Raw genomic sequence first — 22,372 nt, 5'->3', positions numbered from 1 at the left:
TTTATGAACTAATGAAGCCAGCTGCAGAAGAGTACAAATTGTATGATTCCGTTATATGAAGCTCAAGAACAGAGAAAACTAATGTATGGTGATAGAAATCAGAACAGTGGTTGCCTTTGAAGGAGTGGGGTTGACTGGAAAGAGGCATAAAGGAATTTTCTAGGGTGACAAAAATAATCTATATTTGATAGGAGTATGAGTTACGTTAGTGTATACATTCATTAAACCTCATTTAATTGTACCCAGAAGACCTGTGCATTTCACTGTATGTAAATTATACCTCAATTAAAACAAATATTTTTATTTGGAAAATGTGAATTTAAACGGAAAACTTTATTTGCACAAATTAACCTGGGGTAAAACACATAGAGTAATATTACAAGAAGGGCTATCTCATTTTCTTCATCTTCCCAGAGGATATAGGAAGAAATGCCTTTATTTTGTTATTACTTTTTAAAGATTTATTTATTTTTATTTGAGAGAGAGAGAGCACACACGTGTGCAAGCTGGGAGGCGGGCAAAGGGAGAGGGAGAGAATCCTCAAGCAGACTCCCTGCTGAGCAGGGAGCCTGACGTCAGGCTCCATCCACAGACCCTGAGATCATGACCTGAGCTGAGACTGAGAGTCTGATGCTTAACTGACTGAGCCACCCAGGTGCCCTGCAAAATGCCTTTAGATGATAGCAAAAGACTTCTATAGAAATTCGTATTTGAGTTAACACACTACCACAGCTGATAAGGTAAAAGACAGTATTCCCCCTAATTTGAAAGGTTGATGCAGGGGCACCTGGGTGGCTCAGTCAGTTAAGCGTCTGCCTTCAGCTCAGGTCATGATCTCAGGGTCCTGGGATCAAGGCCTGCTTCGGGCTCCCTGCTCATCAGGGAGTCTGCTCCTCCCTCTGCCTCTCCCCCCAGGCTTGTGCCCTCTCTCTCATTCACACTCTTTTTCTCCAATAAATGAGTAAAACTTTTTAAAAAATGAAAGGTTGATGCATACTACTTGTACTAGATTGAATAGTGTCTCCTCAAAATTCATGCCCATTTGGAATCCCAGAATGTGACTTTATTTGGAATTAGGATTTTTCACATGGAATTAGTTAAGATGAGGTCATCCTGGATTAGGGTGGGCCCTAAATCCAATGACTAGAGTCATTATGAGGAGGCCATGGAGAGATACAGAGACCACAGAGAGGGATGAAGACATATGACAATGGAGCAAGAGGCCAGCCAGGGAAGGCCAAGGATTTCTGGCAATCACCGGAACCTAGAAAGAGGCAGGCAACAGATTCTCAGCTTCTCCTCATGGCCCCAAGAAGGAATCAATCTTGCTTGAAATCTTAACTTCAGACCTCTAGCCTCCTGAACTGTGCGAGAATAAATTTCTGTTGGTCTAATCCACCACATTTGTGATAATTATGATAGCACTAGGAAGCCAATATACTATTCACTAGGTTATCAAAGAATAAAGTTTTAAGTATGCAGCAATCTGTTTGGTGTACTCAAGTAGACTTTAATCAATAAACTAAAAATATGCTCTGAAACATAGATGCTTTTTCAGTATACATTCAGATAACACGCTACTGAGATAAGTGTACACACTCTCGGCTACTTCACGTTTCCTAATGGAAAAATAAATCCTGAAGACGTCCCTGTTAGTACACAGAGAGAAGCCTCAACGTGCCCCCCACCCCCGGCCTGCCCGGGAACCAGGGAATTAGTCTTCCTAAAGATTCCAGGATACGGATTTACCACGATTTACTTTGCCAACCTGCTCAATTGGATGAAGGTTTATTAAATGCCTCATCCTTCGGGCTTCGATGTAAATCTGTTCAAGTCAATCCAATCCCATGCAGACCAATTCAATAAGCATCCACGGAGCACCCTCTTCGTGCTAGCCTCTCTGCTGTGATCACACTTGGGTCTCATCCTGATTGACTACCTCGACCCTTCAGGTCCCATAGCAAAGATACTTTTTGAAAATCTATTATGAAATGTAACACAAGAAACTGATCATAAGACCAGAGTAAAAGGGATTGATGTTTGGGATGGGTACGATATTTTTCTGTTTGTCTACTGACCTCCTTATTTTAATAGGCTCCAATGTCCTTACTTAATTGGGCTTCTTAGGGTTTGGAATTTGTCCCAGGTAGCAAGGTGCAACTCAGCCTATCAAGAAGTGATAGAACTGCTGAAAGCATAAAGAACATGGTTCCGTTGGATTCATGGTGAGAAAGACATGATCCTGGAAGCAGTGAGGACAAACCTATCTGTTTGGTCTCGCAGTGATTCAGCACTTACTGGTCCTGTCTCAGGTGGGCGCAGGGGCTTCCTGGTCTGTGCAATAGGTAGCCACAGGCTGCGACGTGGTATCTCGGTCTTGCTGCTGATGTAAGGAAGAACTTTAACTGTTGCTTTCCTGCTTTTGAGTTAGACCGGGTCTTACATAGATGAGAATTCTGAGTCATCTTTTTAATTAACAATTTAAATTCTTTCTTTTTAAGATTTTATTTATTTATTTGTCAGAGACACACAGAGAGAGTACAAGCTGGGGGAGCTGCAAGGAGAGGGAGAGGCAGGCTTCCCGCTGAGCAAGGAGCCCGATGTGGGGCTCAATCCCAGGACCCCGGGATCATGACCTGAGCCGAAGGCAGACGCTTAACTGACTGAGCCACCCAAGCGTTCCCAATTTAAATTCTTGGCTCAGGGTGAGAATGCACTACCCAGGGGATGGGGATCACCAGGCACCATCTAGGAGGCTGCCCTCCTAGGACAGGATTATCCTGCCTCTGCCTTGGAATAATTGGTCTCTTCTCCAGGCCAAATGTCCTCCGTTATTTCAACTGCTCCACAAAGGAAAGTCCCCATCTGCCCCATTCTCCTCCCTTTTGGACACAATATTTCCTTTAATTCTTGGCCTGGAAACAAGTGTAAAACTCAAGATGCTCTACAGACAACAGGGTTGTGGTTTCCCCCGATCTGGATGCTGTGCGATCTATATCCCCGTGAGTTTCTTGCTAAAATGGGCCACCCCGCAGTCTAAATAAGACTTGTAATTAACTAAAATTCCTAGATCTTTTTCACACAGGAACCGTTTCCTGTCAAATCTCTCCTGTACATATGTGCACAAGGTGTTAGCTGTTTATCCTTTTGAACTTTCGTTTGCCTGATTTGGTCCATCCAATGAAAACATTTTGAACCTCAATTCTGTAATCTGTGGCAGTAGCTGTCCCTCCTAGACCTGTGTCATCTGCGTACTCGTTAGGCCTGTCTTCTAAGTCTTCAGCCGTGTCACCAGGGAGAATACAGCAGAAGGTAGACACCTGCGGTGTACCATTAGAGACAATCAGCGGATTGGTGCTCTCATTACTCAGGCAACTTGGAAACTTACTTATGATTTTCCCCAAAAGTATTATGCTTCTGCTCATGTGAACTATTTGATCCATGAAATAATCTTGGGAAATTGTGTCAAATACTTTGTGGTAACCAACACAGGCCATGGCGATGGCATTCCTCTGATTTCCACCCCCTCTCGCAAGTACCTCTAGCTAGGGTAAGCCTTAAATGTAAAGGGAATTTGCTCTCAGAAAGCCAGTGTTCCAGTATTAGTGATGACCACTTTCTTCCGTAAGAGCGTATTGATTTCCACATCCAGAATCCAACCTGTTTTGAAAATTGGGATAAAATATGCCCCTCCGTTCCCCTAGTGCTTCTCTCCCAACCATGATTCTTGGAAATTTCCAGCCTCAGCTCTGAGACCCTCTGTGTAAACTCCTGCTTCACTCAAGGGGATGTTTTGTCTGAGCCTGGAGACATCTGAGCTCATCGAAGTGATACACGGCTTGTCGATATCCCTGCCTCCCCCTCTGCCCTGCTCGTGGCTTCCAATTTGAGATCCTTTCCTTTTTGGTGCTAAGCACATAGAAACAAATAGTTTCTGGCATCTCACTGCCTCTTGTGAACTCCCCGGCCTATTTTGAGCAGTGGGTTAATTCTATCCTTGTTCTTCTTGCTTCGAAAAAGAAAAATTAAGCCAATGACACCTCCCTGCATTCTTTAGTGCTTTTGGTGACTGTCAGCCCCTTCTGTGTTTTGACTTCTGCTGAGACTTTTCTTCCTGCCTCCTCCGGTTAAGTATGAAAGGTGTGTCCTAGATTCGGCATGCCTGTCGGCTGCGAGCATTTCTCTGTTTGCATGCTTGTCCTGCTGCCCCTTGTCTCCAGGGCCTGGCACAAATGCCTTGCACCTAGTAAGTATTCAATAAATATTCATATATTCAGATTTTCAAAAGGTAAACTTTGAAAGCTAATTAAGAATTGATTTAACTGTTGTTACATGGCCTCAGGAGATCTTTGGAGAGGGGAGAGGGTTTGGAAAATTATGCTGACTGCGAAGTCACTGGAGAGAAGCAGGACAAAAGAGTGGTTAGTTTTTCCTTTTTTGACCTTTCCTTGAGCAACCAAGAAGCGGAACACCACAAGTGCATTGTTGTAATGCACCCCTACCTCCCTTTCTTTTCATCAATCGAATCGTTATTTGCTGAGGATTCACTGTGTGCGAGGCCCCAAAAGGCCGCAGAAACTTTTACCCAGTCCAGATACAGCGCTCATCACCTCACCCACTTGTCTCAGGGTGTGTGCTTGGCTTCCAGTCTGGAGGAGTCAGCTTTTAAAATGCAGCATCTCCCAGCCAGAAACAAAAGCCTTGGGAGATGACACTCCTCGGGTCTCAGCAGCTAACGTCTTGCTAACCACCTGCTGGTAGAGACAGGCTGGCCTGGGCTTAGCTGTGTGACCTCTGACAAGACATGGAGCCCTTCTGAGCCCTCATCCGTGTAGATCTGACAGACTCTTCATCCGTATAATGGGGGTGCCTAGTAATACCTGCCTTAAAGGCTTGTAGGGAGACTCTAACAAAATAATGTCTCCAGGTATATGTGCTTTATTAGGTCATTTGTTTATTCACCTACTGTTTGTTGCCTTGTTGGTCCTGTCAGCAGGGCCCTGTGCACAGCTGTGTCCACCAGAGACAGCACTGGAAGCAAGGGGTGCAGGTGCGAGGCAAGTAGCCCACGTGGACTGGAGCGACTGGGAAGTCTGTGTGTCCAAGGGTGGGGTGCTCCGGGGGGAGATGGGATTGCCCAAAGAAGACTTGGCTGTTTCGCGATCAGCTGGTAGGCCTGGTCGACAGAGGCTCTGTCTTTGTGGTCACTGCCCAGCCCACCTTGTCTGGACTGAGTGTGTGCTGTGACGGCTTCACCTTCTCTGGTGACCTGCGAGGGTCACCAGGCTCAGAGCTATCCGGGGGGGAGACTGAGACCCGGAAGCCATGTGTTGACAACACAGGCAAGGAGGATTCAGCTGTGGGGCTCCCCCGGAAGGGGACATGTGGGCATGCGCATGCCGGTGGGTGTGGGGGGCTGCACGTGGGGAAGGGCTGGAAGTCAAGGAGACGCAGTGATCTATATGCTGTTTCCCTTCCCTCCTGAGAGTGTCTGCGGAAGGAATCGTTCTGGGCTCATCTTCATGTCCCCAGTGGGCTCTGCACAGGACCTGGCACACAGTAGGTGCCCAGAAAATATTTGTCAAATGAGACAGGTGGGAAGAGTCCATTTCTGGCCAGTGGTTCCCTTTTAAGAGCCTAAGAAGTTGCTTTTCGGCCCTGGTCTTCTGGTGCCGTGAAGCCCGGGGGGCCACCGGTCTGTGTAAGGGTGGCCATCCGGGGACGTGGGTCAGAGAAGCAGCAGCCTGCTTGCTGTGTCCATGACAGGATGATGCTGGGACCACACTTCACAGGATAACTGAGAAGACTTTGTGATCCCTGGTGGTCAGAAGCCAATGAGGACAGCAGTTCGTTGTCCTTTCTTTAAGTGAGACAAAAACCGCTGGGGCAAGGTTTCCGGTACCACTTGTTCCAGCCCTCCCCTCCCTTCTTCTCTTCACAGCCCTGGTGATAGTTTGCACTCCTGATGTTTGAAGCCCTTGGGATTTTTCTTTGTGAAATAAAGGGGGAGAGCGAACCGGTGTGCACTGACTGCGTGCGCAGGTGACGGACGGTGACCCACCCCACCTCTCAGCCTCCTGGCTTTCTAGAGAGCCGTGGAACCTCCCAACACCAGGCTGTCAGCAGCAGCTGCACCCCCATGAGGGGGGTCTAATCTAGATGGGAGACAGGACTCTATGATACCCCGCAGGAAGCGACGAGGAACATGGCGTTCTCTGGATGCATTGGGGCGTGTTTCTTCGGTGTGGTAGATAAAAATGAGGCCTTCTATTGTGTGCTGTCTTTGGGGACCCCATGAGCAAGTCAGTTGGGAAACAGAGTTCCTATTGACAATCTGTTCTTTGAAGAGGGAACAAAAGAAAAGAATTATTTGTCTGGCAACAGCGGTAATTTATGTCACGTAGGGCTTTGCAGATTATCCTGGATTCTCACGGTCATTTTCTCTTCGGATCCTCATGGCAGCCTGGTGGTTGGTGTGATCCTGGCGAGTCCTGCTGTCTCCATTTGCCAGGTCAGGACACTGAGGCCCAGAGTCACACTGCCACTCGACTTCCCTCCCACTGTCCCTCAAAGCCGGCTCTCCTCATCCTTGCTTGCTGGCCCCTGACCGCCTGCTCCCCTCACTGACCCCTCAACCGCAGGAGCCTGGTCCTTCCTATTGGGGAAGCAAGGCTCTCAGTTACCAAACACAGAGGAATAAAATCCAGTTCAAGATAATATGCACTTGCTGTTTCTTGCCTTTCACGTTGAAAAGGCATCTCTCTTTGACTTGGGCAAGAGGTGAGGGTGCTAATTCCTGGCTTGTTTTCATATTTGTTCTCTGCTGACCTCTGTGCCTTCATACATGGGTCCAACGTGTGCATTGTTCTCAGACAGTGCGTTCTTTGAGGGCAAACACCGAGTCGCTACACTCATTACATAGCACTAACCGCGTGTCTTGGGCACGTCAAAGTTTTGCAGAGAGTATCACAATGAAGATATTACGGCACATTTCTGTGCTTCGGTATAAACAACTACGTGCCTGGACACCTGTGTGAAAGTGTTTGTGTTGGAAAGTTACTGCCTCAAGAATGGACTCCCATTCCACGAGGTATTGACTCAGAGAGCTGTGACTTGTGCTATTTGAGGCTTATTGTTTTATTGCTAAAGCTTGAAGAATTTTTCTTAGCAAAGTATTGGAAAAGAATCTAGGTCTGCTGTTGGTTTACATTACAGAAAATCATTTCAAAAAGAGAGTTGGCTTTGTAGATAAAGACCGAACTAGAAACAACCAAAACACCAAACCACCAGTGCTTTCTCAAAACTAAATGTAAAGTATAAATAGAGAACAAAACAGGAAATAGTGGTTTGCAAAAAAAAAAGAAAAGAAAGAAAGAAAAAAATACTTGTAGCTGCTCTCAAAAGGGCCTTTCCTTCCACTGTAGGACGTGAGTTCGGAGACTGACAGAAAGCCGCTGGCTCCAGCTCCTAGTAGAGACGAGCACCTTCCAGCAAGCTCTGCGCTACTCTACCTGCGACTACTCTTTAACAGGCCTTTAGAAATACTTGGGTTGGTCTATATGTCGCAGGTGCTGATTCAATAAATGGGCTCTTCTCTCCATCCCGTCATCGAGGCCTCAGCAAGTTGATTGGGCTGTCTTCACCACCTCGGCTTTCAGTTAGTATCAGTGCCTCTTCTTTACACCCCAGAAGATGTGAAGGTGTGGCTTGAAGGGTCAGGTTTCCCTCCTGTCCCCCAAAAGAGTCCCATTGGCGGCTCCTTATATGTTACCCAAGGCTGACCCGGGAGGCAGCTGGAGGGATTTGTGCAAGGCGCCCTGGCGTGGAATGTGAGTTCTGCCCACTAATGGGCCCTCTCATGCAACTTCTCTGGGCCTCAGAGCCTCAACTGTACTCCAAGGACAGTAATGCCTATCTCACAGCATTGTTGGGAAAACTAATAGACATGAAGTAGGTGAAGGCCCATCTTGGCAGCGCGCGGTGCCGTGTCTTGGTGGAGTGGCCTCGGTGGAAAGCAGCTCTTGGGCTGAGCCTGGTGGAGGCAAGTGCCCTGGGCTGGATCCTGATGCCTCAGGGCTGGGGAATGAGAGGAGTCTGGGAAGAGGGGTTGGGAGGCTGATCATTCATTCATTCATTCATTCATTCATTTATTTGATAAACATGTGTTAAGTCCCTAAGATGTGTCAGATGCTGAAATAGACTACATTGGTCCAGACACAGTGTCCTTCAAGGTGCTCAAGTATATTGGGAGAGACAGACAAGTATAGAAATAAGTGGAATGCCATGCCGCAGGTGCTATGGTAGAAATTGTTCAGTCACAGCCACAGAGGAGGATGTAGAACAGAAACATTCTGTCCTGGGGTACCTGTGTGGCTCAGTCGTTAAGTGTCCCAGAGTCCTGGGATCGAGCCCCGCATCAGGCTCCTCCGCTGGGAGCCTGCTTCTTCCTCTCCCACTCCCCCTGCCTGTATTCCCTCTCTCGCTGGCTGTCTCTCTCTCTGTCAAATAAATAAATAAAATCTTAAAAAAAAAAAAAAAAAGAAAGAAAGAAACATTCTGTCCAGGCAGAGGGGCAGTGGGGAGGGACGCTTTAGGAAGCCTCTGCCTTGAGACACACAAGTCTTTGAAGGTGATTCCTTTCCATCTAGCCAAGGGGAAAGGCTTCACATTTCACACAGAGGCTGATGCTTTCTGAAGAGAGGATAGAGATAGAGCTCTCTTGAAAAGCTGAGCAAAGATCAGGTAACACCACTTTCCTGACTCCAGCCTTAAAGAAAACCGTGAGTGGAGACGCCAAGGTAGGGGTGTCCGAGGAGAACCTTCGTGACTGACTTACCTTGAGTTCTCCTACCTCTCATTCAGATAGGAAGCAGGCCACTTTCATTATTACGTTCAAGCCCCTGAATGCCTTCTGGAAGGGGGTAGGTAACGGGGGTAATCTCCAGGGGCTGCACACAGGGCAGCCCTTCAGCTTGGATGTCCTCTAGGGTCAGTAGCAAGGGAAGAGGGTGCACAAGATCCCTCAGGGAGTGCTAGGCTGCAAGGACCTGGTGAGGGTGGGGTGGAGAGGAGCTGGCAAACCCCAAGCTCTGGCTTTCCCTTCATTATCCTGCGGCCCCGAGAACCTCAGCCCCATAGGACACCTTCTCTCCAGACGTTCTAGGCCCTTCGGTCCTCACCCTGAGGATATGCATTGCTTCAGAGCTGTCCTCCCGGCAGATCACATACAGCTATCCCTTCTCCCCTTCGAAGTGGCAAGCTTCTCCAAGCTGGACGGGAACGTAGAGGGCTGGCTCCACCATGGCGCCTCGGAGCCTCTGCACATCTCCACGTAGGCCACGCAGGCCATGCAGGCAAGGCTGGAGCGCAGCTGATCTAAGTCTTGGCAGAATCCCTGTGAATCCAGGAGGAATCCCTCCCAGAGCGGGACAGCACGGGAGGCTCGTGAAGGGCCGCTTCCAGACCACCTGCCATTCCACACCTGCCCGGGAGGCTGTTGTAGGACAATCTCTCATTGCCCCCAGGGGCCGATGAGCTGTGTGGCTCCCGCTCGGCTCTCCTTCAGGGCACAGCTGCAGACTCTCAGACTGCTCTCTGCAGCCTGGTGCCTCCCCGGCCGCACCCCTCATAAAGCAGTCATCCGGCCCCTTTTGTTTCTGTGTTGTCCTGTGGGACAAGGGACACCGGGGAGTTGGTACTCCTCTTGCTTTTACTGTCTTTGTAGGTAAGAAACTGTCTGAATTGAACAAGGGCTTGCTGCCTCTTCCCTGATGCAATCTGTCAGTTTCGCTCAACAGGGAGGTCAGAGATCTAAACCTGTGCAGAGGCCCAGAGAGGTTGAGCGACTTGTCTCCATCACTCAGCTGATTAGGAGCAGAGCCAGGCCTGGAGGCCAGGCTTGTAAGCCTGGAGTTATCTCCACCGCACCTAATACTATGCTTTATGCACTATGAACACCCACGCAAGTGCTTGGGGATCTGATCGGTCAAGTCTTCGGGGTTATTTGGGGTTGTGGTGTCCTGTGCAAATGCACACAAGCATGGCCATGTGATGAGTGCCACACCCACATGTCTGAGCCCCGGGCCCATCCCCCGTCCTTCATGCTGGTGCAGCTGGCCCCGGCCGACCAGTGTCTACAGATGGCAGGGCCACGCTCTCTTCTCTGGATTAAGAGGTTGTACATTGAATTTGTTTTTCTATTTTGAATACACACCAGATACAAAAGGTGGAAAGTCCCTTTCGCTCTCCAGTCCCTAGACCCCAGCCCTCCTACACCCCCACCTCTGAGAGAGGACTGCTACCATGTTTAAACTTTTCCAGAGGTATTTATGCATGTAGAAGCATGTATGCATGCTTATGTGTGTATATGTTTATGTGTCTTGCTCAGCCGCCGTGGAATAGCACGCTCTACACGCGACTGTGTAAATGTCAACCTTTACCTTGAAGATCATCTGCTCTCATTTCATATAGCCACGATTCTGCTGCCCACAGCCATGGCAGAAGGCATCCTCTCTCCTCCCTCCCCCAGCTGCTTCTCACAACCCATGGGTCTGCATGTAGGCATGGCCCCAGGTGTGGCCGCAGGTAGACAGACTCCACCCTTCGAGAGAGCAGAAAAAATTGGCAATTCTCAAACGAGGCTTTTTTCAGACAGTTTCCATTCTGTCTGGTCATTAACTGACCTGACTATAGGGCAGGCAGATGCCATCCTTCTCCCAGTTTGTCTGTCGGGGTCTAACTAGGAAATCTCTTTCCTATTTAAGACACTGAGGGGCGCCTGGGTGGCGCAGTCGTTAAGCGTCTTCCTTGGGCTCAGGGCGTGATCCTGGCGCTCTGGGATCGAGCCCCGCATCAGGCTCCTCCGCTAGGAGCCTGCTTCTTCCTCTCTCACTCCCCTGCTTGTGTTCCCTCTCTCGCTGGCTGTCTCTGTCTGTCAAATAAATAAATAAAATCTTTAAAAAAAAAATAAGACACTGAGTATTTAATGCAGGGGAATGGTGGTGAAAGAGCCAAAGCAGGAGACTGGACAGTTAGCCACAGTCTCCGTGGTCGCGTCCACCCCGGGGCTGGAGGGGCAGAGGGAAGCGGTGGTATTTGCAGGGCACGGGCCAGGTTACCACGGGGGAGAAGTTCTGGGCAGAGACTCAGCGAAGCAAACGAGGGGGTGTTACATTCCCTGGCTTCACCCCCGCCAACCACCACCCTTCAAGCTCAGACAAGCACCTCCCATTGGGCAATCCAGCCAGCCGCCGGCTGCCACGGNNNNGAAAACCGCTTCGGGGGTCAGCCCCTGTCACATAGAGAATTGCAAGGGCAGGGTGAGGGACGGAGCTGAAGAAGACAGGCCCAGGGCCAGCCTCCCGGATCTCCAGAGGGCTGTCTTCTGGAGGGACGTCTCCTGAAGGGGGGGAGGCCTGTCAGTGTGCGGGACTTGATTAAAGGAAAGACATGGCATCTGAAACGAGGAGGTGGCGACTGGTCCCTCCCGGGCCTGGCACCTGCTTCCCCGTGCTCTCTGACGATCACCTTCCAAGGAGCCGCTCCAGGCCCCCTGGACCCAGATGGGGGTGCTGGAGTTAAAAGCAGCTCCTCTCTTCTCAGGCCAGCTGAGGGGACAGGCAGGTCCCAGAAAATAGGTAGATTCAGGCTCCAGCTGAGCGGCTACCCTGCCAGTGAATTGTTCGTGTCTCTGGTGTGCCCATCTCTCATGTCTCCAATGCTCCAAAGTTTGTCCAAATCCTGCAGATTGGAATGGTGTTTCCCCCACTTCCCTGTGCATATTCTCTGCTCTTGCCTGCTGCATCTTTCCTCCCGCCCCTTAAATATGCGAATCTTGGCTCTCTGTCACCCTGGCTGCTGCACCCTTACTGGGTGACGGAGGCGAGGGGCTTTATAAGCTCAGCCAAGGGTGGAATGGATTTGAGAGACTTTTAGAGTCTGTCCTCACCTCAGATGGCTGCTTACAGGAGGCAGGAAGCCCCCACCCCTGCCTGCTGCCCCCCCAACCCCCACCAGCACCGTACCCCACAGCAGAGTTGGGAGCTCCACCCGTGGAGGAGACACCGATGTTTTGAAGTCTCCCTACATGTGCTAGGCACATCTAGAAGCTTCTTTTCGGGGGGTTGAGGGAACAAGTCTGCACATTACAACTACTCTCAAGACACTTAACAGACTCATCACTTTGAACATCCTGTGGAACTGGCTTTCTACCTGGTTATTTTGTGGGACAACTGGGACTAAGCAGTCCCTTTTGTTCCTGGGTCAGTTCCTATTTTCCCAGGACAAGTTGTCTTATTTACAGTTTCTTTGTACTCACCCCTGTCTATTTCAAGGTAGAGACAAGGCATATTGCTATGTAATTAATGGAATAAAATACCTATGGATAAGCTCTCCCATATTTTAAAAAATCAACAAAAATTAATTATATGTTATTCTATTCATCCTTCTATTATAGTAAAATGATTGCAGCTAGAGTTTAGTGCACTTTATCTCAGGTTTCTGATTATCACAAAGAACTCCTAGCTTTTCACAATTATTTCAATTCATCATATTACCATTGCTGTTGTCATTGTTGTTATTGATTCATAAATTGTTATAACTTGCTTCTTTGTCCTCTTAGCATCATTGCTGATATTCTTAAAATCATCCTTGTTCTGGTAATAATAAGACATTTCAAGCTAATCCTAACCTTTCTCTGTCCCCAAGATATGGAACTGGCTATCTTTAAGGAGTTTTTGGTTTTATTTAAAGTGGAGAATGGCATCAGAAAGCAAAATGTGAGTGCTGGGAGTGAGTACACATGGACATTGGCTTTGGCTTTTGTTGGCCCAATTTTTTTTTTAATGATTTTTTATTATATTATGTTAGTCACCCTACAGTACATCCCCGGTTTCCGATGTAAGGCTCGATGATTCATTTGTTGTGTATAACACCCAGTGCACCATGCAATACGTGCCCTCCTTACTACCCATCACCAGCCTATCCCATTCCCCCACCCCCCTCCCCTCTGAGGCCCTCAGTTTGTTTCTCAGAGTCCATAGTCTCTCATGCTTCATTCCCCCTTCTGATTACCCCCCCTTTCTTTATCCCTTTCTTCCCCTACCGATCATCCTAGTTCTTATGTTCCATAGATGAGAGAAATCATATGATAGTTGTCTTTCTCTGCTTGACTTATTTCACTTAGCATTATCTCCTCCAGTGCCGTCCATGTTGTAGCAAATGTTGAGAACTCGTTCTTTCTTTCTTTTTTTTTAAGATTTTATTTATTTATTTGACAGAGATAGAGACAGCCAGCGAGAGAGGGAACACAAGCAGGGGGAGTGGGAGAGGAAGAAGCAGGCTCATAGTGGAGGAGCCTGATGTGGGGCTCGATCCCATAACACGGGGATCACGCCCTGAGCCGAAGGCAGACGCTTAACCGCTGTGCCACCCAGGCGCCCCGAGAACTCGTTCTTTCTGATAGCTGAGTAATATTCCATTGTATATATGGACCACAACTTCTTAATCCAGTCATCTGTTGAAGGGCATCTCGGCTCCTTCCACGATTTAGCTATTGTGGACGTTGCTGCTATGAACATTGGGGTGCATATGGCCCTTCTCTTCACTACGTCTGTATCTTTGGGGTAAACACCCAGTAGTGCAATGGCTGGATCATAGGGTAGCTCAATTTTTAACTTTTTAAGGGACCTCCACACTGTTTTCCAGAGTGGCTGTACCAACTTGCATTCCCACCAAGAATGTAGGAGGGATCCCCTTTCTCCACATCCTCTCCAACAATTGTTGTTTCTTTTTTGGCCCAATTTTTGTGTCAGAATTGGGGAAAATGTGTATTAAGAAGTTCCATTTTGGGACGCCTGGGTGGCTTTGTTGGTTAAGCATCTGCCATCAGCTGAGGTCATGATCTCAGGGCTCTGAGACCGAGCCCTGTGTCGGGCTCTCTGCCCGCCGGGGAGCCTGCTTCTCCCTTATCCTAGCTCGGATGTTACGTGTGTGGGCTTCTCCTGCCACCACTCCTTCCAACCTCTCCTCCTTGGTGTTCTCCTAGCATTTCACATGAAACCTCTGTTACACCATCTCTCCCGCATATTGTTATCCCCTCTTAACTTACCTGCTCTCCACAGTGAGTATCTTAGGAGGTGTGTTTTATTTATTCTCATCTGTACTCCAAGTGCCTCACACAGTATTTGACGCTCAACTGAAATCTCCGCTCCTGCCCTTACGTTCCGAGGCCACACAGGACACCAGTCTCCGTGAGGGTCCAATTCTGCGTGGGGCCTGACATGTGAGACTTACGCCAAGACTGGACGGTCTGTTGACAGATTTAAGAGATATTTAACAGATATTTGTTGGCTGAATTAATACACGAAGGAGTGAATGAAAGAGTGAGTGCATGAATACATGTCTCAGGATTGAGTCAGGTGACTCACTGGGGCCACGTGATTGGTGTCTGGTTTGGATTTGGTAATTCCTTGATCTTTACCTTGATGAGGCACTGTTAGCCAGCACCTAGGTTTATATGAATTAGATTTGCAAGGCTAACAGGTAAAATATCATTCCCATGTTCATAGGCCAGATCTTCGTTTCTCTTGGTTCAGCTGTAATATTTCCAGCCAAGCCTTGTTTTGATAAGAAGAGGGAGATTTAGGAAACCAGCAGTAAATCACTTGATTTAATATGTCAGGCCAGGATTTGACAACTGCTGAAAGGTTTATAACTTGAAGATTTATAGACTTGGTGATGAGGCTGTTCTAGGGACAGAATCTTTTATGTTCACTAAAGCTCTTTGCTCCAAGATGGCTTCCAATCTGACCTGAACTAAGGCAGTCTGTATTCGCTGAAGTCTGCAATTGAAAGCAGAGAAATTCAGAAGTATCATGTCCTACTTCCAGGATTTTGAGAGTTCTCAGGTGATGTACATGTTTGGTTGTATCAGATCATGAGTCCATGGAAAGGATGTCTTTGGACAGCATTTGAGGACTTTTAAGGTCTTTGGAGATGAGGGAAATCGTCGGGGGAGGGCAGTAATCCAACTGCCACCTGGTCCCTCAGTGGAAGGGCCTGGAGGGAGGTGGTATCAAGGAGGGGGCAGGCAGTGAGCTGCTTCTTTCTTGAGAGCTGGTTCTCTCTCCCTGTCCACCATCTGTTCATGACATTCTAAGTAATCTCTACACCCAATGAGGGGCTCAAGCTCAACCTGGAGAGCAGGGCTGCATGCTCTACCAGATGAGCCAGCCAGCTGCCCCTTCTTTACGGCATTCTCACTAGCTCTGAAATAACCTTTTCCATTCTTTTTTGGTGATGAAGTCCTTCACTGTTGTTGTTGTTTGGTCACGGTTTGTTTAGGATGTTAAAGCAGTGGCCAGTGAAGTTCTGTAGCTCAGGAGCCAAAACCAAGAGAAAACAAGAAAACAAAAGGCCATCTAAAGAAGCACAAGTTTCAAAAAACAAACAAACAACAAAACAAAACAAAACAACAAAAAAACCCTCCCAGACAATGACAATTATTCACTCGTTGTTTATTTTTCTATTTATAGTGTTTTTCTGCCTATGGTTTTAAAAATTCAGACAACGCAGAATGGTACAAAGACAGCAAACACATCTTTCAATATCTTTCCACCCAGAGACAACTACCATCAGCCTTTTGATGATTATCTTTCCAAGACCTCTTTCCGTGCCTAATACATGCAGACTTATCTGTATCTATATACATAAAAAATATATGAATAGAATCATACTACATATGCTAGGAGCATATGGATACGTATACACATATTTAAATTTACAAGTTATGAATGTGAAATATTTTATTCATAAAATATCCATTTTATGAATGTGAAATAATTTACTTAACTAAAATGGTTCGAGAGACATTTTGATTGCTTTCAGTATTTCACTGTTACAAACAATGTGCAAAGAACATCCTTGGTCATGTGTTTTTGTGTTCTTCTCAGATTATCCTCTTAGGATAAAGCCTTAGGAGTAATACAGCTGGATTAGGAAGTGTGCAAGTGAAAGTTCTTAAGTGATTTTCCATCGTCCTTCAGAAAGGTTAGCCAGTTTCCACCCCCACCAATAGTAAATAGGAATGTCTGTTCCTCCACCCTCACCAACATGAACTATTGGTTGGGTTACTCACATTTAGCAATCTGATCAGCGATAAATGATATCTCAATGTGCTTTTGGGGGAGGTTACCAGTAAAGTTTAGAATCTTTTCTTTTGACAATTGACGACTTATTGCCCTCCCTTCCCTCCCTCCCCCTTCCCTCCCTCTCTTTCTTCCTTGTTTCCTTCCTTTCTCTCTCTCTCTGAATTATCTGTGTCTTTTGCCCATTTTTTCTATTTCAGTGTTTATTCGTATTTTAATAATTTGAAGGTGTTTTTTAAAAAGATTTTATTTATTTTAGAGACAGAGAGAGAGAGTGGTGGGGAGGAGGAGCAGAGGGAGAGGGGCAAGCAGACTGCGCTGAGCTCGGAGCCCAATTTGGGGCCTGATCCCTGGACTGAGATCATGACCTGAGCCCAAACCAAGAGTCCGATGCTTAACCGACTGCATCACCTAGGTGCCCCTTGAAGGAGTTTTTTGTAGTAACCTTTCGTTGGTCCCATATGTAACAAATAGTTTCTTCAGATTTTCATTTGTTTTTACCCTTCTTCTTATTTTACTTTCACTGTATGAAAACATTCGAGTTCTACATAGTCATGCGTATTAATCTTTCCATTTCTGTTTCCTGAGTTTTTCAACGTTCTTAGAAAGTCCGGCCACATCCCAAGAGTATTAAAATGTTGATCTTTGGGGCACCTGGGTGGCTCAGTCGGTTAAGCCTCTGACTTTGATTTAGGCTCAAGTCATGAGCTCAGGGTCGTGGGATCGGGCTCCACGCTTGGTGCAGAGTCTGCTTGTCCCTCTCCCTCTGCTCCCCCAAATAAATAAATAAATAAATAAATAAATAAATAAAATCTTTTTCATAAATATGTAAATAGGGGTGCCTGGGTGGCAGTCGATTAAGCTTCTGCCTTCAGCTCAGGTCACAATCTCAGGGTCCTGGAATCGAGCCCTGAGATGGGCTCCCTGCTCAGCGGTGAGCCTGCTTCTCCCTCTGCCCCTACCACCCCACTCTCTCTCTCAAACAAATAAATGAAATCTTTAAAAATAAATAAATAAATAAATAAATAAATAAATAAATAAAATGTTGACATTTATTGTCTACAGTACTTCTTGTTTTTTTAAAAGTATGTTTTAGTCTTTGATATCTCTAGAATTAATTTTGCTCAAATATAGCTGAAATTGTATTTATTTCTAAGTGTCTGTTTTCCACAGGTCATTTGTTGAGCTTTCCTGTACTGGTATGACATGTGATCCTAGATTTCAAGCAAATGGAAACTTACTATGGGTTTAATTTCTGGACTAACTTTTCCATCGATGTGATTGTGTATCTCTGTACCATACTGCTGTCATTGTTATAGTTTCATAATACATTTTAGAAACTGGGAAGACAAGCCCCTCCCCCACCCCGGCCTTTGTGTTGTCTTCATTTCCTTAAGTCCGTTCGGATTTTAAATGTGATTGTATTCAATTTATAGAATGATTTAGGTGATAATTATATTTTAGAAGTATCCATCTGCCTAATAACAGCATAATCTTTTTTACTTATTTGAGTCTTATTTTAGGGCATAAGTAGGATTTTTAAAAATATTATTTTCTTCACGAAAGCCCTTCTACTTCTTATTGAATTTCATGAAGAACTGTGAAGGGTCTGCCGTTTTATCCTCCGCAAGCAAACAAGTCAGCCTACTACCGTGTCATGGATACAGCGGAAGGAAGGTGGCTACTAGGCCAGGGGTACAGCAGGTGGTATTGTCTTCGTGTTTCTACCTGCTTCCCTTGTCTGAGTTCCATGGTGGATGCTGTATTTGCAGAGGGTTCGTGTCACAGTTGAGGAACTCGAGGCTTAGGAAATCAAATGAGAGGTCAGGACAAGCTTCTGTGACCTAACTGATGAAGAATGAGAGGAGTAAACGAATGGAGAAGTAAGAGAGCATTCCAGGCAAAGGGAACTACATATGCAAAGGCCCTGTGGTGGGAGGAATTGTGGCAACTATAAACACCCTGGAAAAAAAAGCCACTATGGTGACTCCATTATTTTTCTGGCTAATGGTGCTGTAGAGAGCTAGCTTTTTTATTTTTCCCATTATAAATGATCTATTCTGCTGAAGTGCTTAGAGATTTTTTCCTTTTGCCTTTGAGTGTATCATTTTCATTAGGATTTGTTGTTGTTGTTGTGTATTCTTAAAGAACTTTTCTTAAGACACAGAGAACCTCTTCATTATGGAAGACAGCCTCTTAGTATATTTTTGAGTATTTTCCTTTTCTATTAGTTTAGCTCTTTTCATTAAAAATCTGATAAACGTCATTGTCTTTCTTCTGTGGTTATGTTCTCCCTAAAAAAAAAATTCTCATCTTCTTCTTTCCACTGTATTCCAAGATTGGGATCCTTCCTTATTCTCAGTATTAATCTTTACTATTTTTATTTATTTATTTATTTATTTTGAGGTTTGTGTCTTAGTTTTGGAAAGGGAGATTTTTGGGGACCCTGAATTTTGTCATAATTTGTCACACATTTCCAAAGTGTCTGGGTCTGTTATTAAAATACCACTTTGTAAGCATTTCTCCCCAACTCTTTAAAATCATTATAAGGAGGCTTTCAGAGAATCCCCCATAATTAAAATAACCTCTTCGGTTTTTCAAAGTTTCTGTCTTGTTACTTAACATTGCATTTACTTGTGTATTAAAATTGTATTGCTCTGTGAGAAGGAATGGGAAAATAGTACCTTCTTGATCCGTGGCTGACCTACCTCCAAGTGTCTCCCCAATTATTGTGCTTCGTATGCCACCAATGATGGTTCGTTGTTGCTCCACTAGCATGAAATTCATTAATCAGATTCAGTTTTCGGGAAAGGTCCTTCATATCCTGAGACAGATATACTTCTACAGAAGCAAGGACGTAGAAAGTAGCCCAAGTCCTGTTTCCCTCTTACAGTAGAGACAGAGAAGTAGAACAACAGAAAAGCCCAGTTTAGAAGATGACTATTTTTCTAGGAAATATTTTTTTCTAACATACTGAGAAATGTGGGGATAGTTCAGTGTAATTTTGAGTGGTACAAATTCGTAGGATAATATCCTGATTAGTTACCCTTCCTTTACTTCCCAGAACCTATTCAACAAGAAGACTTTTGTGAGGGAGAATCTAAGTTAGCCGAGAATCACGATTTACCAGGGAAGGACTGCAGCCGAATATACCTTCACCTGCAGGAACAAAGAGATTCAATGCCTTACCCTGGTCCTGGGTTTTCTCTTACTGACTTTTGATCTTAATGTTAGACACGTTGCTGACCTCCTCACTAGAAGCAAAGTAGAAGGGTAGAAAAATAGGTCCTAGACTGGAAAAAATCCTGTTTCCCAAATACGTAAAGATAACTAATAATGCAGAAGCAGGAACTTGATCATGATAGTTCAGAATGGGACTCAGATCAAGTTCTGCACAGCAAAAATGCTACTGAAATAATTTTGGTGTGTTTTTGATGTTTCATGAAGCCTCTTTCTTGAAAATGAGTGTTTGGGATATTTGTTGGCGCTGTGGAGTACTGACATCAAGTCTAGAATGGAATGATAACTTTGTTCACATGTTGATGGGTTTATCTTCATTGATCGTGATTCATCGACTGTAAGATGCCCTTGATAATAGCACACCTCACTGTTTCATGTACCATAAGAAAGAAAAATTGTTCCTTATGGAATTCTGGTGTGCTTACGGCACTTTAGGGTGCGTTGTGATTTCAGAGATGTTAATGAGTGATACACCATGCATCTTTGAATCAATGAGAGGGGATATTTTTCTTACACAAAAACAGGGAAAACTGACATCCTCAACGGCTTGTCTATCTACCTGAAATACTTAACAACAAATTTATGCTTTAAAATTCTATGTACTAGGTGTGATAGTTCCAAGAGCGATTAAGATTATTGAGAGAATACTGTTAATATTCAGAGAATTAACAAAGTGAACTGACATTTGTAAAAGATGCCCCCAATTTTCCCTGTCATGTTTTCAGATATTTGATATTTTCCTTCTTGAGCAAAGCAACGTGTTTCCTGCGGTGCTGCCCCCAGAAGTGGGGACTACTTCCATCGCCTTTCCCAACTCTGTGTAGCCTTTTGAGCAAAAGCTTCTCGTTTCCACGGTGGCTACCACTCATACCCAGAAATAAATTTTGTCACCAAACATCCCTCCTGCAGTAGGGTCTAATGTTCTGTCCTACTTGTCACAATCCTGAGCATTCAAGGAAATCTGACCCCTGAGCTCATGATACCGCTGTTTTCTCTGGGTTGGAGTCCATCAACTGCCTCTTCCTCCAAGATTTAGGCAACTCTACCTGAAGGAGCTCGTTATTAATATTTTTAATGCTATGAATATTATCGTATGTGGGGTATCTGCATGGGGGAAAGGATGTGTCCATAGTGAACAACTACCCACAGTCCCACCCTCTCTGCCATTGGTAGCATGTTAGCATGTCTCCTTTCACTTTTTCACCACATAAATTTTTGTGTAGTGGTGACAATTTTTATGTGCAATTTATGAGATGCTTTTTCACTCAACCTCATGTTATTGAAATCGTATTGTTAAAGGCTTTTAACTAGTTGATTGTTTTATTCTGTAGATATATGAACTATTCCCCTAATGCTTGTTATTTGGGCTCTATCCATTTTATTTTTGCAATTCTAAATCATGTTAAAGTGAACATCTCTGTATGTAAATCTCTCTCCACATTTTGATCAAGAGACATACTTGTTTTCTTTTAGAGACGGAGAGAGAGAGGGAGAGGGAGAGAGAGAGACTCTTAAGCGGCTCCATGCCCAGCGTGGGAGCCCCATGCAGGCTCGATCTCACAACCCTGAGATCATGACCTGAGCCGAAATCAAGAGTTGGACGCTTAACCAACTGAGCCACCCAGGTGCCCCAAGGGACATAACTTGAATACAATTGATTTGTATTGTTACATTTCTTTCACAGGAAAAATAAAGGTCATAACCATTTATAACCCAACCAAAGGGACAGGAGTGAATGTGAAAGGAGGGTTGTATTTATTTAATACTATTATTATATCACTTCAAAGTTAAACTGGGGAAATTGAGACACACATTGACGAAGTCTCGTTGCTGGTGACACTTTCAGCTGTGTTTGGATCTGGGAATCTATTGTCCTCTCCCCCCTAGCCAGCATCTTCCCTACTTCATCACAGCCCTGTGGAACTCTGCCCTCCTGGAAATTACACCAGAAGCCCAACAGCACTGTAAAAACTCCTCGTGGTGCCTGGCTCTCCCGTGTTTGGTCTTGCCGTCCAGGAAAGGATAGGTATGGCCAAAAACACCAAACTGGATACATGTTTGCCTTGCAAACCAAACAAATCCTTCTGTTTTTGTTTTGCTTTGTGTCTGGACTAATTCTCAGCACCTCTGCTGCGTGTGGGCGATTTGTCACTTCCTTCTGTAAGACTGGCACCGGCAGACATGCAGTCTCAGAGGATCCCGGGGAGAAAGCGAGGCCGACCCCCGCTGCACGCAACACCCATGAAGATGGCGGTGCATAACCTTTACTCCACTTCGGCGGGCGCTCTGCCGGCGGTGAAGATCCCAAAGAAAAGAGGGCGGAAGCCTGGGTACAAGGTACGGCTCCATCATCCCCTTTCTCCACAGCGACGCCGGGCCGCCCGGGTGCTTGGGCAGACGTCCACGGGCTGAGGAAAGGCTGGGAGCGGGGAGCGACGGGCCGAGAATGAGCTTCTCTCGGGGAAGCGCGGCGCGGACAGGGCCGCCTCGTTCCACGCCGGCGCCAGTGCATGCTGTCCCTGTCGTGTGCCTTTTTCCAAGTGGAGAAAGCAAATTGCACCGCGCGGGGAAAGATGGGAGGCGAGCAGATGTTAGGGTCGGAGCTCCACACCCATTATTAAGGCTCGCATCTAAATTCGTGTTTCGGACGCCGAGTTTTCCCCTAACCGGGCCTCCTAGGGCGGCGCGCAAGGCCACGTTCCAGAACTCCTTCGTCATTTATTTCAGTAGTAGAAGCAGATGATGGTCCTGAGACATTTAAATTAATAAAGGCCAGTGTCAAAGGACAGGAGCGGTTTCCCAAACAGAGCCTCCAAAGGGGACTTGTGACGAAAATTCAGGGTGTTAATTCGTAGTTTCCTGCTGATTAAAAAGTGCTGACGTCAAGCTTGGCTCCAAGGAGGCACGTCAGGCAGAATTCAAATCCCGTGACCCTTTGAGGACTTCCCAGTTTGGAGTGGCGGGGGGGGGGGGGGGGGGGGGGGGGG

The 22,372-nt window shown here is 46.1% G+C and overlaps 1 protein-coding gene across 7 annotated transcripts in view; it reads left to right on the top strand.

Annotated features, from left to right (window-relative positions):
* Positions 1–22,372, top strand: part of SCML4 (Scm polycomb group protein like 4) — a 117,096-nt gene that overhangs the window by 29,854 nt on the left and 64,870 nt on the right. For 6 of the 7 annotated variants that reach the window (XM_040627591.1, XM_008704977.2, XM_040627595.1 and 3 more), the window contains one exon: positions 21,508–21,722. The exons of the other annotated variant lie outside the window; for it this stretch is intronic. In XM_040627591.1, coding sequence (XP_040483525.1) covers positions 21,567–21,722 — 156 coding nt within the window. In that variant the 5' untranslated portion in view covers positions 21,508–21,566. The remainder of the gene's footprint in view (positions 1–21,507; positions 21,723–22,372) is intronic. 7 annotated transcript variants of the gene reach the window in all.

The sequence above is a fragment of the Ursus maritimus genome, unplaced genomic scaffold (genome assembly GCF_017311325.1).
Source record: "Ursus maritimus isolate PB19 unplaced genomic scaffold, ASM1731132v1 scaffold_13, whole genome shotgun sequence".
In the NCBI taxonomy this organism is placed as follows: Eukaryota; Metazoa; Chordata; class Mammalia; order Carnivora; family Ursidae; genus Ursus; species Ursus maritimus.
Note: the sequence above shows the minus strand (reverse complement) of the source record. Positions and strands in the feature narration are given on the sequence as shown.